The following is a 12,429-nucleotide window of genomic DNA, read 5'->3' as shown; positions in this document are numbered from 1 at the left end:
AAATTAAGTGAATTAAGGAATTTCAGTAGGCCTACCAATATTTAGCCAGCTGTAACGATCCTGCCAGAACTGCAGTGTGATCGGGCAAGAAAAAAGAAAAAGAAAAAAAAGTTACATTTTTGCACCCATATGATTGCACCAGGCACTTCTAAGCAGAATCCACAAAATTCTACTTCAAAACGGAATCTTTTCCATAAAATTTCAGCACCCGAATAAAAATCATTGATTATTCTAAACGGAATGTCCTTCATTTAATTGGCCATTTAAGACAATAACAGTATGTGTTTCTAAATGTTTCATTATCAAAAAATTTAACTTTTGCTGGTGAGTTTAAATCGTAGAATAATTTGCTTTCCTATTACTTTGTTATTGCACTTCTTGTCGCCAATCTTCAACTCGGACAATTTAACAAAAACATTTGAATATGTAAGAGTGTTTTGTATTAGTTTTTTTAATGAATTAATATATATCAATATAATTAAGGAATATTTTATTGCAAATTTCTTCATGTGTCATGTGACACACAGCTGGCTCCTGGCGGAAATGCCGTGTTTATTCCACTTCCTGTCAACCTATGTTCTAATCATGGCAACTGCAACGACCCCGGTTGGCCAAGATCAACCGAACAAAACGGCTTCTCGACCGGTCGTGTTTGATTTGTCTCAGCCTCCGGTCATCGAGGGATTCACCCCGCTGCCCAGGGCGAGGGAAGAGAACTTTAAAGACAAATTCATCCGGAAGACGAAAGAAAATCCGTTCGTTCCTATAGGTGAGTTACATAAAGCAGTGACTTACACGAGCTGGACAACATAGCTACATGATATGATACAACCACCATACATCTTGTTTACCAACAGTTGAACACCGTTAAACATAAAATGCAAAGAGTTTTGAATGGGCTTAATGCAATGCCATAGCATGGAAACGTCTTATGTCATGCATTCAATGTGATCTTTGGCATCATATGGCATATTCTGAATCACACTTCAGGGTTTCTACCATACAGCTGACATTTAAATTTTGCACTCATAGTTTGACTTTCATCTCCCCTGTCAAAGTAACACCGGCAATTTAAACAGAGTTCCCTCTTCTGTGTTATGGAAGTTCTGCCGTGTCAAAGCCAGAATAAAAGGATAACCAGGATATAATACAATAAACAAAAACAGGGGCATTGTTTTCTTTCATGGTGTTGAAGCTTGGTCAAGGCTGAATGTTTGAGACTACAATAAAATAGAATGTTTTCTGTATCTTTCTGTTATTTGTCATTTCTGACAAGTTTGTTAGTAATAATAATAATAACAACAATGTTATAATATATATATTGATGGCTACCTGGTAGATACCAAGTTAAAAAAAAGTTGGTCTAGTATTAACAATGACTGTTGTAACATTATATAATATTTTCCAAACATATATACTACTGTTCAAAAGTTTGGGGTTGTCAATATTTTTTAATTTTAATGTTCACCAAGACAGCATTTATTTGATAAAAATATAGTTTTAATTTATGTAATATTATAACATATTTTTTACATTTAAAATAACTATTTTCTATATTAATATATTATATTTTACAATGTTAATTAATTCCTGTGATTTTAAAGCTGAATTTTCAGCATCATTATTCCAGTCTTCAGTGTCACATGATCCTTCAGAAATCATTTATAGGATCATTCCGTCAAATCGACCAAATTTCAGAAACTTCGCGCGCTCAAATGTTTTTTGTTAATATTTTTTTCTGTAGAAAGACAGACATAAATAGTGATGAAAGCCAAAATATTAAATGTCACAGATGTATTTTTACTGTGCAATCCACTCCTAATGTGTGTGCACTTACTTGGATGGGTTAAATGTAGAGGTCAAATTCCAAGTATGGGTTACCATACTTGGCCATCACGTGTCACTGTCACTTTCACTTTTTTTATTTTGTAGAGGAGGGTCAAAATAACAATTTTCACCTATGATTTGAAGCCAATTTACAGGGGTGTAAAAATGACTTTAGAAAGATGGCAGCATCATTATTTTATTTTGACAGCGAGATCGGTTGGTCTAAAATATGTTGACTTTAGCAATCTTTGTTTTATTATATGCCAACAGTGACAGTTCAAAAATGGCAAATGCACTTCTTGTGTGTTTTTTTTGGGGTCAAGTTTGCATGCCTGTAACTCAAGAAGTATTAAAGATATCTTAATATCCTTTTAGATTCTGGTTCTTAACAAACTTTTTTTTTGTTGCAATCTTCCTTTTAAAGGCCCTCGATGGTTCAATCCCAGAGATATGGACATGTTAATGTGGCTCCATGAGTAAATTGTAAACATTTTCAGTGGGCAAAAACCAAATGTGGGTTACTTTGCATACAGCTTTTTTCTTTTAAAGAGGAATATCTGAAGAACAAATAATGTTGAAACTATAATGTATCTTGAGTTTTTCTATCAACACAATTGCATAGAACATACCTGTCTGAGTGCCAAAAATATTCCCTTTTCAACGTTGTCATGCCCGTAACTCTAAAAGTAAAAGATATCTTAAAATCCTTCTAGATTCTCATTCTTAATAAACTTTACTTTTGAAATCTTCATTTTCAAGGTCCTATAAAGTTCAGTCCCATAGAAATGGGGATCTCAATGTTCAAAACAAAATGTGGTTCACTTAGCACACAGCTGATACTTATTGCATTAAAAGAGGAATGTCTGTATCTTGTTTCTATGAAAAGAATTGCATGAAACATAACTCTCTTGAGTATCAAAAATCCACTGAAAATGGTTGAGGCACATTAACTTTCTCTCAAACATGTATTTATAAGAATCTTTATTTGAGTCAGTTTTAGGGATATTTGGAAATAATCAATAATCATCAACTGTTTAAAAAGTTACCTACATTTGGTTCCTGACCATTGAAAATGGTTAAAATTCAACAATTCGAGCATGGAGCTGCTTTGAGATCCCCACATCTATGGGACTGAACTTTATAGGACCTTAAAAATTAAGATTCCAAAAGAAAAGTAAATTAAGAATGAGAATTTAGAAGGATATTAAATATATCTTAAATACTTTTAGAGTTACAGGCATGACAACTTTAGAAAAAGCATATTTATGGCACTCAGACAGGTATGTTCTATGCAATTGAGCTGATAGACAAAAAAAATTCTAGTTTTAACAGTCTTTATATATTCCTCTTTAAAAGAAAAAAAAAGGTATCAGCTGTATTCAAAGTGACCCATGTTTGGTTTTTGACCACTGAAAATGAGCACAATTTATTTACCAATTTACTTATCTACAAAATAGTGGATTGCACAGTAAATATACATCTGTGTGACATTTAATATTTTACTTTCATCACTATTTATGTTTGTCTTTGCGCTGATATAATATTAACAGAATAAAAAAATTGAGGCAGGGACCTCTTAGTTGACATGGAATGACCATATGCTGATTTTGAGGCTTAAGAAATATTTCATTTGATCAATATCAGTGTTGAAAAGTGAGTTTGCTGCATTATGTTTTTGTGGAAGCTGTGATAATTCTCAATAGGACACCAAATTGCACCGTATAGTACTTTTGGCTGGGAGTACGTGATAGGAAATCACATTATTTTCTTTGCATCCGTTGATCTCTGGCTGAGTGAAGTTGTAAACATCAACGAGAATCCCTTAGATTCTCCACTTAACACACCCTTCTCTCCAGCTGTGGGGTTTGAATGTGACCTACGCAGCTGTCCAGCTGGGGTTTACTCAAAATACAAGCTAAAGAAAACCGAAAAAGAATAAAAAAACTTTAAGATCAAACCATTTGGCACTAAATGTGTATTGTATGGTAATGATTCTTATTTTATGTTCTATACAATCAAATGGAATGGCTGCAATTTTTTCTGTGTTCTTTCTCCTCAGGTTGTTTGGGAACAGCCGGAGCATTGATCTACGGCCTCAGCGCCTTCAGACGGGGCAAGACCCGACAGTCCCAGCTGCTAATGAGAACCCGTATCTTCGCCCAAGGCTTCACGGTCGTTGCTATTATAGTGGGTGTGGCTGTGACGGCACTGAAACCCAAGCAGTGAAGAGAAGACAGAGACCCTGTTTGACCACATTGACAAGCGCCTTATATGGTCGATGGGTGAAATGTGATATGAATGTGGAGTGAACTGAACATTAAATGCCAATTGTTAGCATTTTTATTTTCTTTAACCCCTTCAGACCTTAAGTTTTCCCACTGAGCAAAAACAAAATAGCCCAGTGTAATATCTCATATTATAGATCGACAGGCGGCACTATTTATAAAAAGTGTATCAAAATGCCACACTTCTACAAGCTTAATACCCAGTATTTCATTTAAAGAGTGTCACAGTAACCACTGTTTTGTGGTTAAAGCATCTGGTTGACAGGCATACCTGTTTTTTCATGTTGATGACCATTTCTTGATACATTACATTGCTTCTTACCTCACTTTCCTATTATGTCTATGAATGCTGACTAGTCAAGCTGTAGAGTAATGTATTCAAAGATAATGGGAATCCTTGATATTATCTAAACTCTCCACGTGTAATAAATGTAAGTCTTATTTGTTTAGAAAAGTTACAATGAACGTCTGCATTCAGAAGTTTTTCATTGAATTAATTTTATTTATTATTGAACATGTTATTGAATACACAATAATTATTGCATGGTCTGCATTGATGCACACACATTTATTTGGAGTGAGGGCTAAGAAATCTATTAAAGGGAGAAAAAAAGTCAAAAATCACTGAGAAATTGAACCAATTTTAAATTACAAATTAATTCCATTATTAAAATGCTTCAATTAGTCAAAAAACATACAGCTCGTTTCTTTGGCTATTAACCTTTGTTAGTTGTAAATGCAAATAAAAATTTTCAGTTTTCAATGGAAACAAGGCCTCCTAACTTGTACAAACAAACTTTTTTTTACGGCAGCATTTACACACCTGGCGTAAGTAAAAAGCAGGACAACAAAGTCAACATCTGGACTGTAAAAAACAGTATTGTTTAACTTCCAGCATTTTTTGTAAAAGAACATCTATCTTCATCATTTCCCTGTGCTGCGTTTTACATCTAGCGCTTTTGGACTGGTGACTGGTGTAGGCCTACAGATAGTAAGTGTCACAGTGAGAAAAGGTTTAGGCACAGGATTCATTGCTGTAGTCTGAGAATCAGGAACTGTACACTTGACAAAGTACATGGTTTAAACTGTATTATTAGTCCCATATGTATTTAGTAACAGTGGAAAATATTACTTGCTATATGAGCACAGTGCAATGAAGGATTGCTGTGCAGTAACTCTTTCCTTTGTAAAAAAATTCTGCTAATTTAAGTAATTAAGAAGCTGTTATGAGCAACATGCATGGGAAATTAAAAACTGCACATAACTCATAATTATTTTAATATTTAAAAGTGGTAATGTGAAAATTATAATAGGTCAATAACCTTAGCAAGCTCAGAAATATAACATCCCTCTTGGCAGTGAACAGAAATACAAAAAAGCAGATGATGCCAAACCCAGATACTGATTACACCACAGCATTCAACTTATGAAGACAAATAAATGACAAAAAAAATACTACATAGGGTGAGAGATGGTAACTAAACTGTATCCAAGTATAGAATGTAAACAAATACTTCCATTTCCTTTAACAAGGCAACTAAGACACTTTTGGTTCCAGTGAATTAATGCTGTCTAATGGTTTGTAGGCACTCCATGTCACAACAATCACAAAATAACTTGATGAAGATGCACCAAAAAAACTTGGCATTTAGATAGAACTGCTGCCTTTCATGGAGATTGGGATTAAGGGAAAATCCATGAATTCTTTTGACCTGTTTACAAATGTTCGTGGCACACTTTAATTTTTTTTAAACTTAGGGAATAGCCGAAATCTTCTGCCATTTCAAAACACCAGGGTACATAAATAGGAAGTTTAAATACAGTAAAGTGTACACATTCAATGACCCCATTAAAACATAAATCTGTTTAAGTGTTCAGCCTCACTAAAATAAAGTGCAAGAGGGAACAAGAAAAGAAAGCCTAGGAAATACAAGAGGGAATTATGTTAGCGAACCAGAGGCGTCTGTTTTAGAGAAATAAGAACGGAGCGCATCCGGGACACGTCTTTAGTCATACGGCTGGTCTTGGGGTTAAAGTCGCAAAGACGGGCCACTTTCTCCCATTCTGTACCAGGACTGTCATCATCACACTCCTTGAGGAAGGCCTCCTCTGATGCTCTAAAAGAACAGACAGGAGAGAATCATGAGAATCATGAGCAATCTCTGACATACCTTAAAATAATTGAACTATGGCCTAATCCTGGCTTAGTCTAAGCCCTGTCTGTGAAACCGGGCCCAATTGAAATGAGAGATCGACCAACATTATTTTCTATGTCTGCTTTCCGATAGTAATTATTTTCTGTCCTAACCATGACACTTTTTTTTTTACAGTCTATGGTCTGAACACACTGAATGCGAAAGTTACACAATGTGACAATCACAGTCAATCAGAAGATATTTGTTATGACTATATCTAGCTGTTTTATAGTCCTAAACTTCTGTTTCTCAATTGAGAATGAAAGGGGAAACTTTTAAACCTATTAACAAAACTAGAAAAACATGAGTATCTAAAATATGAATTGAACAAATTAATCAGATCTCTAAATTAAAGGAGAAATAAAGCATGAATCGACTACACTATCATTCAAAAGTTTGGGGTAGGTAAGATTTTTTTAAAATAAATTATAGAAATTGTATTCAGAAAGGACACACTAAATTGATCAAAAGTGACAGTAAAGACATTTATAATGGGACAAAAAATTTCTATTTCAAAAAATGCTTTTTTTTAAAAACTTACTATTTATCAATGCATCACAGTTTCCACAAAAATATTAAGCATCACAACTGTTTTCAAAATTGATAATAATAATAAAAAAAATGTTTTTTGAGCACCAAATCAGCATATTAGAATGATTTCTGAAAGGTCATTGTGAGTGAAGACTGAAGTAATGATGCTGAAAATTCAACGTTGCAGTCACAGGAATAAATTGCATTTGAAAATATATTCAAATAGAAAACAGTTATGTGTAATAATATTTTATAATATTTCAGTTTTTACTGTATTTTTGATTAAATAAATGCAGCATTAGTGAGCAGAAGAGACTTCTTTAAAAAACATTACAAATCCTCAATGACCCCGAACCTTTGAACAGTAGTGTAGTATCTTTGTTTATGTAACACAAGCAAGGAACTGTGCATTTATGTTATTTCACTGATATGCATTAAACATACACAAAACCTATGGCATCAGAGTTGGGCTGTTTGTAGAAAGCCTCATCAGCGATCCTAGTGCACAAACAGGCAGGACAGCAAAAGTGGAAATGGAAATAAGATAAAGGTAAGGAAGAGACAAATAGGAGCCGGAAAATGAAAGGGAGAGAGGGATACATAAGAAGAACATCAGTCTCACATAAGCTGCACATCAAAAGAAGAGTTACAGTGCATCAAATCCTTTTTCATGATACTAAGAAGACTGAAGATAAAAGTTGATATTAATCAACAGAATATGTGGTGCAGTGTGCTGTTCATTAACAAAGAAAAAGTTTATTCATCCCCTCAGTACAAGTTTTAAGTGCATTACTGTGAATTAGATTTTGGCTTCTAAGGAACAAGTCTACATTTTCTTAAAGCTAAGCCCTCATTGAACCCGGAATATTCCTTTATTGATTATTTTACTTGACATGCCTTTGTTTCTATCTCTGCTATTGGTTTACAAACACACAATATTGTAACGTGAATGAACGGGATGGTAGGAAAAATAAAAAAATGATAACTGTTCACAATATCGCATATGATTGCTGCTGTCCTGCTGAGCCACCCTTATTCCCTTAAATAGAGCGCTATTTGAAGGGACAGTCATTTGTAGTGGTGTCTGATATCATAGTGGACATTATTATTTAGGGTACAACTGATGTACGCTCAACGGCTACAGAATACCCATGATGCACTTTGATTGGCATCCAGGATGAAATCCCGCGTCAGACCAGAAGATGGCGCCACAGCTGAAACATTCATCCATCCATTCATTTTCCAAACCTTTTTATACATTCCTTTTAAATTGATTATTAAATTGTTCAAATATGGTTTACACATGTTAGATTCCATGACAGAGTTCAAGGTACATTTTTTCATCTTACTACTGGAGCTTCCAGTTTGCTAAGTTTCAAATAATTATTAAACGGCAAGCACAAACTATGCAACAGCGGCAGCCCTTCCGGCGCTCTCAGTGTCCGAATTCACTCCCTCTCAAGTGAACTATATTAGTGGAGTAAAGTATGGAATTGTGAATGAGGGTATAGGGGTCGATTTTAGACACAGCCTTAGAAATCCTGAAGACACTGATTAGCTTGTTCGGGTGTGTTTGATTAGGGTTGGAGCTAAACTCTGCAGGACAGCGGCACTCAAGGGCCGACGTTGCCCATCCCTGGCATAAGTCAAAGTTCATGTCATTTCTATCAATAATAAAAAGCATGCAGACAACTCTATGAACAGTCTTCTCTGTACACATGAAAAACTACAGTAAAACAAAGGGAATCAGATACCATGCAAGACTCTGTTAAGAGGTGTGAGAGGTTGCTGACATTAAAAGCCAGAAGAAAGACTCACAATGAATTCATTAATTACGTTTACTTATGAATACGTGTCAAATGAGAGCCCCTCTAAAACATATTATTCATATTTAAAAAATCTCAGGAAACAAATGTCTTTAAATCAAGTAAAATAATAATACTGACAATAGTGAATAACAATAAAACTCAGTTCTGGCATAATATAAGACATTCTTCATTTTAAGTGTTTTCTTGTATGGACTGGTGGTTCACATCCTAATTTTCACTAACAAAAACATATAGTTCAATAAAGCATGGATATTAAAGATGTTAGGGTGAAAATACTTGTTGTTGGCTTTATTTTTCTCCATCTGTTCATTCTGGTGTACATGCCAGTCCTCTAGTTCTTTCCGGGCCTTGTCCCTCCACACAGCCTCCGCTGCTTTAGAGGCGGAATCTGCACATCGGAAACCAGAGAAAGTTCACATACAAAGCTGATTATTTCATTTGTCTTTGTTTGCAAGATAATAATATGTTTGGCTGCCTGTTTATGTTTTCTAAATAAAAAAATTATTTTATGAATCTGCTGCTTAAATAAAAGCATTTAACTATTTTCACTCTCAAATGTGCCTTTTATCAGTTCTAACTTTATGTTTTGCTGGCCAGTATTACAAACTGGTACCTATTATGTGGATGAAGCATACTAAAAAGTGAAACTTTCTGATTACTCCTATTGTTAGAAATAACCTATTCGGGTTTGTCACTCATGATTCATTTGTTTTACACCCGAAAGTATCTGATAATCATGGAAACTACCTTTTTTATTCCGTGGAATAATAGAGGGGTTTCAAGGATGAATGTTTAGTATACAGCCGGTCATGTGATCTAAACATGCTGGGTACGTTAAGAATAGACCAGTCTCATGTGGAATAAACATATTTGTCAAAAGTACTTTTAACTAACTGATTTTAAACTGTGCTTTTAAGGCCTGGTTTCACAGACAGAGCTTAGATTAAGCCAGGAGTAGGCCTTTAATTAGGACATTTAAGTAGCGTGTCTTAGAAAGAAAACGTTACTGGTGTGCATCTTGAGGCAAAACAATGGTACTGACTTATTTTAAGATATGTCAGTGCAAGTTGCTTTAAGTTAAAACAGTTACAACATGCATTTTAGTCTGGGACTACGCTTAAGGCTTGTCTGTAAAACCGAGCATAGATTAAATAAACTTAAACCAAGCTTAATGGGCAGGCTATCCAGTTAGTAACACACACACACACACACACACACACACACACACACACACACACACACACACACACACACACACACACACACACACACACACACACTTATTGACGGTTACAGGAAATAATTCAATACCTAATTCCTCCAGCCGAGACTTTTGTTCCTCCCTCCATTTGCGCAGACTTTCAGGTTCTTGTCTCTGCATGTCGACTTGAGCAATGGCTGAGTAGCCATCAGTTGTGCCGTTGGTGTCCTAATGTTACAAATGATGATGTAATGTTAACAACGTCCTTTCCTGGAACAACTGGCAATTGTGTTGTAGTACATAAAAACAAACCAGAACATTTAATATGACAAGATTAGTTGTTGTTTTTTAACCACACTCACCTGAAACATATCTCCGTTTACAGCAGTATCTGGTGCTCCTCCAAAATCACCTGCACTCAAATAGAAGAAACAACAAGTTTCAGGACTTGTTAGGCAACAGTTTCTACACTGAGTTGATTTTTGGAAACATTACAGGCATCACCGGAATGCAGCACACCTTGTTGGACTGTGAGTACGTAAAAGACCTCTCTCACAATTTCTGGATCTAGACAGCATGGGCTGGTGTGTTCTCTTTTATTAGACTCAATTGTTTTTACTAGTGTGATTTTCCAGTGGTTTTTTTGCATGTCTTACCCTGACAGGTACAGGTGTGACTTTAACTTCAGCATTAAAGCTGATGATGTGATGCTAGACTATGCAGTATTAGGTGGTATTAGTTTTTAGTTCAGTTAAACAGTAAACCATTCAATTATATATCAGTCTTCATGGTTGTTGTAAATCATAATTATGATATTATTAATCTCCACTACTGTCAATAGCTCATTTTGATGATGATGTAGATTAGATTTAGAGCATCTTTGCTATATGTATTGTAATAACGATTAATTCTAACAATCAACAAGTACAGTGTAATTATTTTGTAATCTTGTTTTTTTTGGTATAATTCATTGAATTAATTTGCAATACTTTACTAAAAAGTACTGCGGCAGTACTGTGGTACAGTGGCGGTATCCAGTGGTAATAACATGGTATGTATGTAGTTACTATAGTAACTATAAATTATGCATAATTACATGCAACTAAACCAGATCAAACCCTAATCCTAACCCTAAGTACATGTTGTTACTCAATATTACTCAGTACTTACATGTATAATAACAGTGTAACAAAGACACATAAAATAAGGTGTAAACCATACGTTTTTGGACATGTAAATTACGATGGGATTTTTTTAAAGCAAGTACCTGTAAATACCATTGTACAAGAATTTCAGTACATTTAGTAAAGGATGGTCAAAAACCATGGTACGTTTTTGGTAAGTGATATGGTATTCTTATTTAGTACCATGGTATTGTATGGCACTCCACGGTACTTTTAAGAATACCACAGTAGATGTCCAAAAACAGGGTACTACTAGTACTTATGTGTAAGAAGGACACTGTAGTATATTTTTTACATTAGTTTTTACAATAAATAAATAAATAAATAAACTTGAATATTCATTTGATTTAGCAAAAGCAAACAGGCCTGCGTGACAGACGCACCTCCGATGAACGTGTACGTGTCCGCGGGCGGAGGTCCGTCGTCGTCCTCCAGCGCACTGAAGCCGAAGCCGGCGCTGTCGTTCTCGATCACGGCGATCTCATTCTCCTGCTGGGCCAGAAACGCCGCGGCCGGGTCTTCTTCTGCATGAACGCCGTTGTCGGAGGCGACAAACCCAAAGTCGTCAGCCATGTTTAACAAAGTAACACCGGCTTCCGTAAAGCTGCACTAAAACCCTCCAGCTGTTTTGTTCTTCGAGCTAGTTGCTAGTGTTTGAAAGGAACAATAAACGTAGTTGTTAAAGGTTAATCAAACGAAGACAGATTTGTAAGTTATATAAAAAGTATATAAAGTAATTTTTACTTTTTAATGGCAGCAGGTTGGCTATGAGTTGAGTGACGCGCAGCTCTCGTTGTTGGGGAGTGTTGTGAAAATGACAGGAACAATGTTGAACACACAGTTGATTTTTGGTGTTGTGTCTCCATCTACTGGAGAGAGTACGTAATACAGGCTTCAACCCTACAGCAAGCCAGGTATTCGGTATTCATGCCGTTAAGTTGATCATGATGATTTTCTTCTTCCATCTTTAAATGGGGTTTTGTAAGCCACTGGTTATACAAATAATATTTTTTGTTTAGCATATTTGGAAAACTTGACGAATTGCAACGCTGAGCTTTCAGGGGTTTTAAGTAGCACATGCTTTGACTTTCTGGAGACTCTCTAGAAGACAATTTCCAGCAAGCTAGGTTGAAATTTGGATGTATTTATGCCGGAACAGTCCTCTAATTCTAACTAAAGTTTCTGAATCTTTACATTTTCCTACACCTCAATGAAGTAGATTACCTAAAAAAATGTAGTAAAGTCAAGAACGGTAGGCTATAGCACGGACCTATGTTGAACATATTTTTCTGAATTATACACAATTACACAAATAAACAAATACTTGAATAAACAATAAATTAGCATGGGTAAATAAATAAATAAAATACAAATACA

General features: G+C 35.2%; 2 protein-coding genes across 6 annotated transcripts; one reads left to right on the top strand and one right to left on the bottom strand.

Moving 5' to 3' along the window:
* Positions 1 to 540: 540 nt before the first annotated feature.
* higd2a (HIG1 hypoxia inducible domain family, member 2A) lies at positions 541 to 4,881 on the top strand. Its single transcript, XM_077247583.1, has 2 exons — positions 541 to 769; positions 3,887 to 4,881. Exons 1-2 carry the CDS (start codon positions 544 to 546, stop codon positions 4,051 to 4,053), a joined length of 393 nt encoding a protein of 130 aa, XP_077103698.1. The 5' UTR covers positions 541 to 543; the 3' UTR covers positions 4,054 to 4,881.
* cltb (clathrin, light chain B) lies at positions 4,594 to 11,913 on the bottom strand. Of its 5 annotated transcripts, none has more exons than XM_077247577.1 (7): positions 11,797 to 11,910; positions 11,436 to 11,699; positions 10,231 to 10,280; positions 9,979 to 10,096; positions 8,944 to 9,055; positions 7,283 to 7,336; positions 4,594 to 6,229 (listed from the first exon to the last, which is right to left on the bottom strand). In XM_077247577.1, exons 2-7 carry the CDS (start codon positions 11,623 to 11,625, stop codon positions 6,058 to 6,060), a joined length of 696 nt encoding a protein of 231 aa, XP_077103692.1. In that variant the 5' UTR covers positions 11,626 to 11,699; positions 11,797 to 11,910; the 3' UTR covers positions 4,594 to 6,057. The 5 variants fall into 5 exon arrangements, with proteins under 5 accessions (XP_077103692.1, XP_077103693.1, XP_077103694.1 ...); XM_077247578.1 differs by having other exon boundaries at positions 11,436 to 11,685; positions 11,797 to 11,885; XM_077247579.1 differs by having other exon boundaries at positions 11,436 to 11,675; positions 11,797 to 11,839.
* Positions 11,914 to 12,429: the final 516 nt, after the last annotated feature.

The sequence above is a fragment of the Siphateles boraxobius genome, unplaced genomic scaffold, assembly GCF_051911475.1.
Source record: "Siphateles boraxobius isolate OS27281-9 unplaced genomic scaffold, OSU_SipBor_1 3, whole genome shotgun sequence".
NCBI lineage: Eukaryota > Metazoa > Chordata > Actinopteri > Cypriniformes > Leuciscidae > Siphateles > Siphateles boraxobius.
This window is presented reverse-complemented; position numbering and strand designations above follow the sequence as displayed.

Coding starts and splice junctions, on each gene's coding strand:
- higd2a (XM_077247583.1), top strand. CDS start 544: ATGCCGTGTTTATTCCACTTCCTGTCAACCTATGTTCTAATCATGGCA. Junction 770..3,886: donor AAATCCGTTCGTTCCTATAG/GTGAGTTACATA, acceptor CTTTCTCCTCAG/GTTGTTTGGGAACAGCCGGA.
- cltb (XM_077247577.1), bottom strand. CDS start 11,625: ATGGCTGACGACTTTGGGTTTGTCGCCTCCGACAACGGCGTTCATGCA. Junction 10,097..10,230: donor TAAACGGAGATATGTTTCAG/GTGAGTGTGGTT, acceptor TTGTAACATTAG/GACACCAACGGCACAACTGA. Junction 6,230..7,282: donor TCTGATGCCATAGGTTTTGT/GTATGTTTAATG, acceptor CTGTTCTTTTAG/AGCATCAGAGGAGGCCTTCC.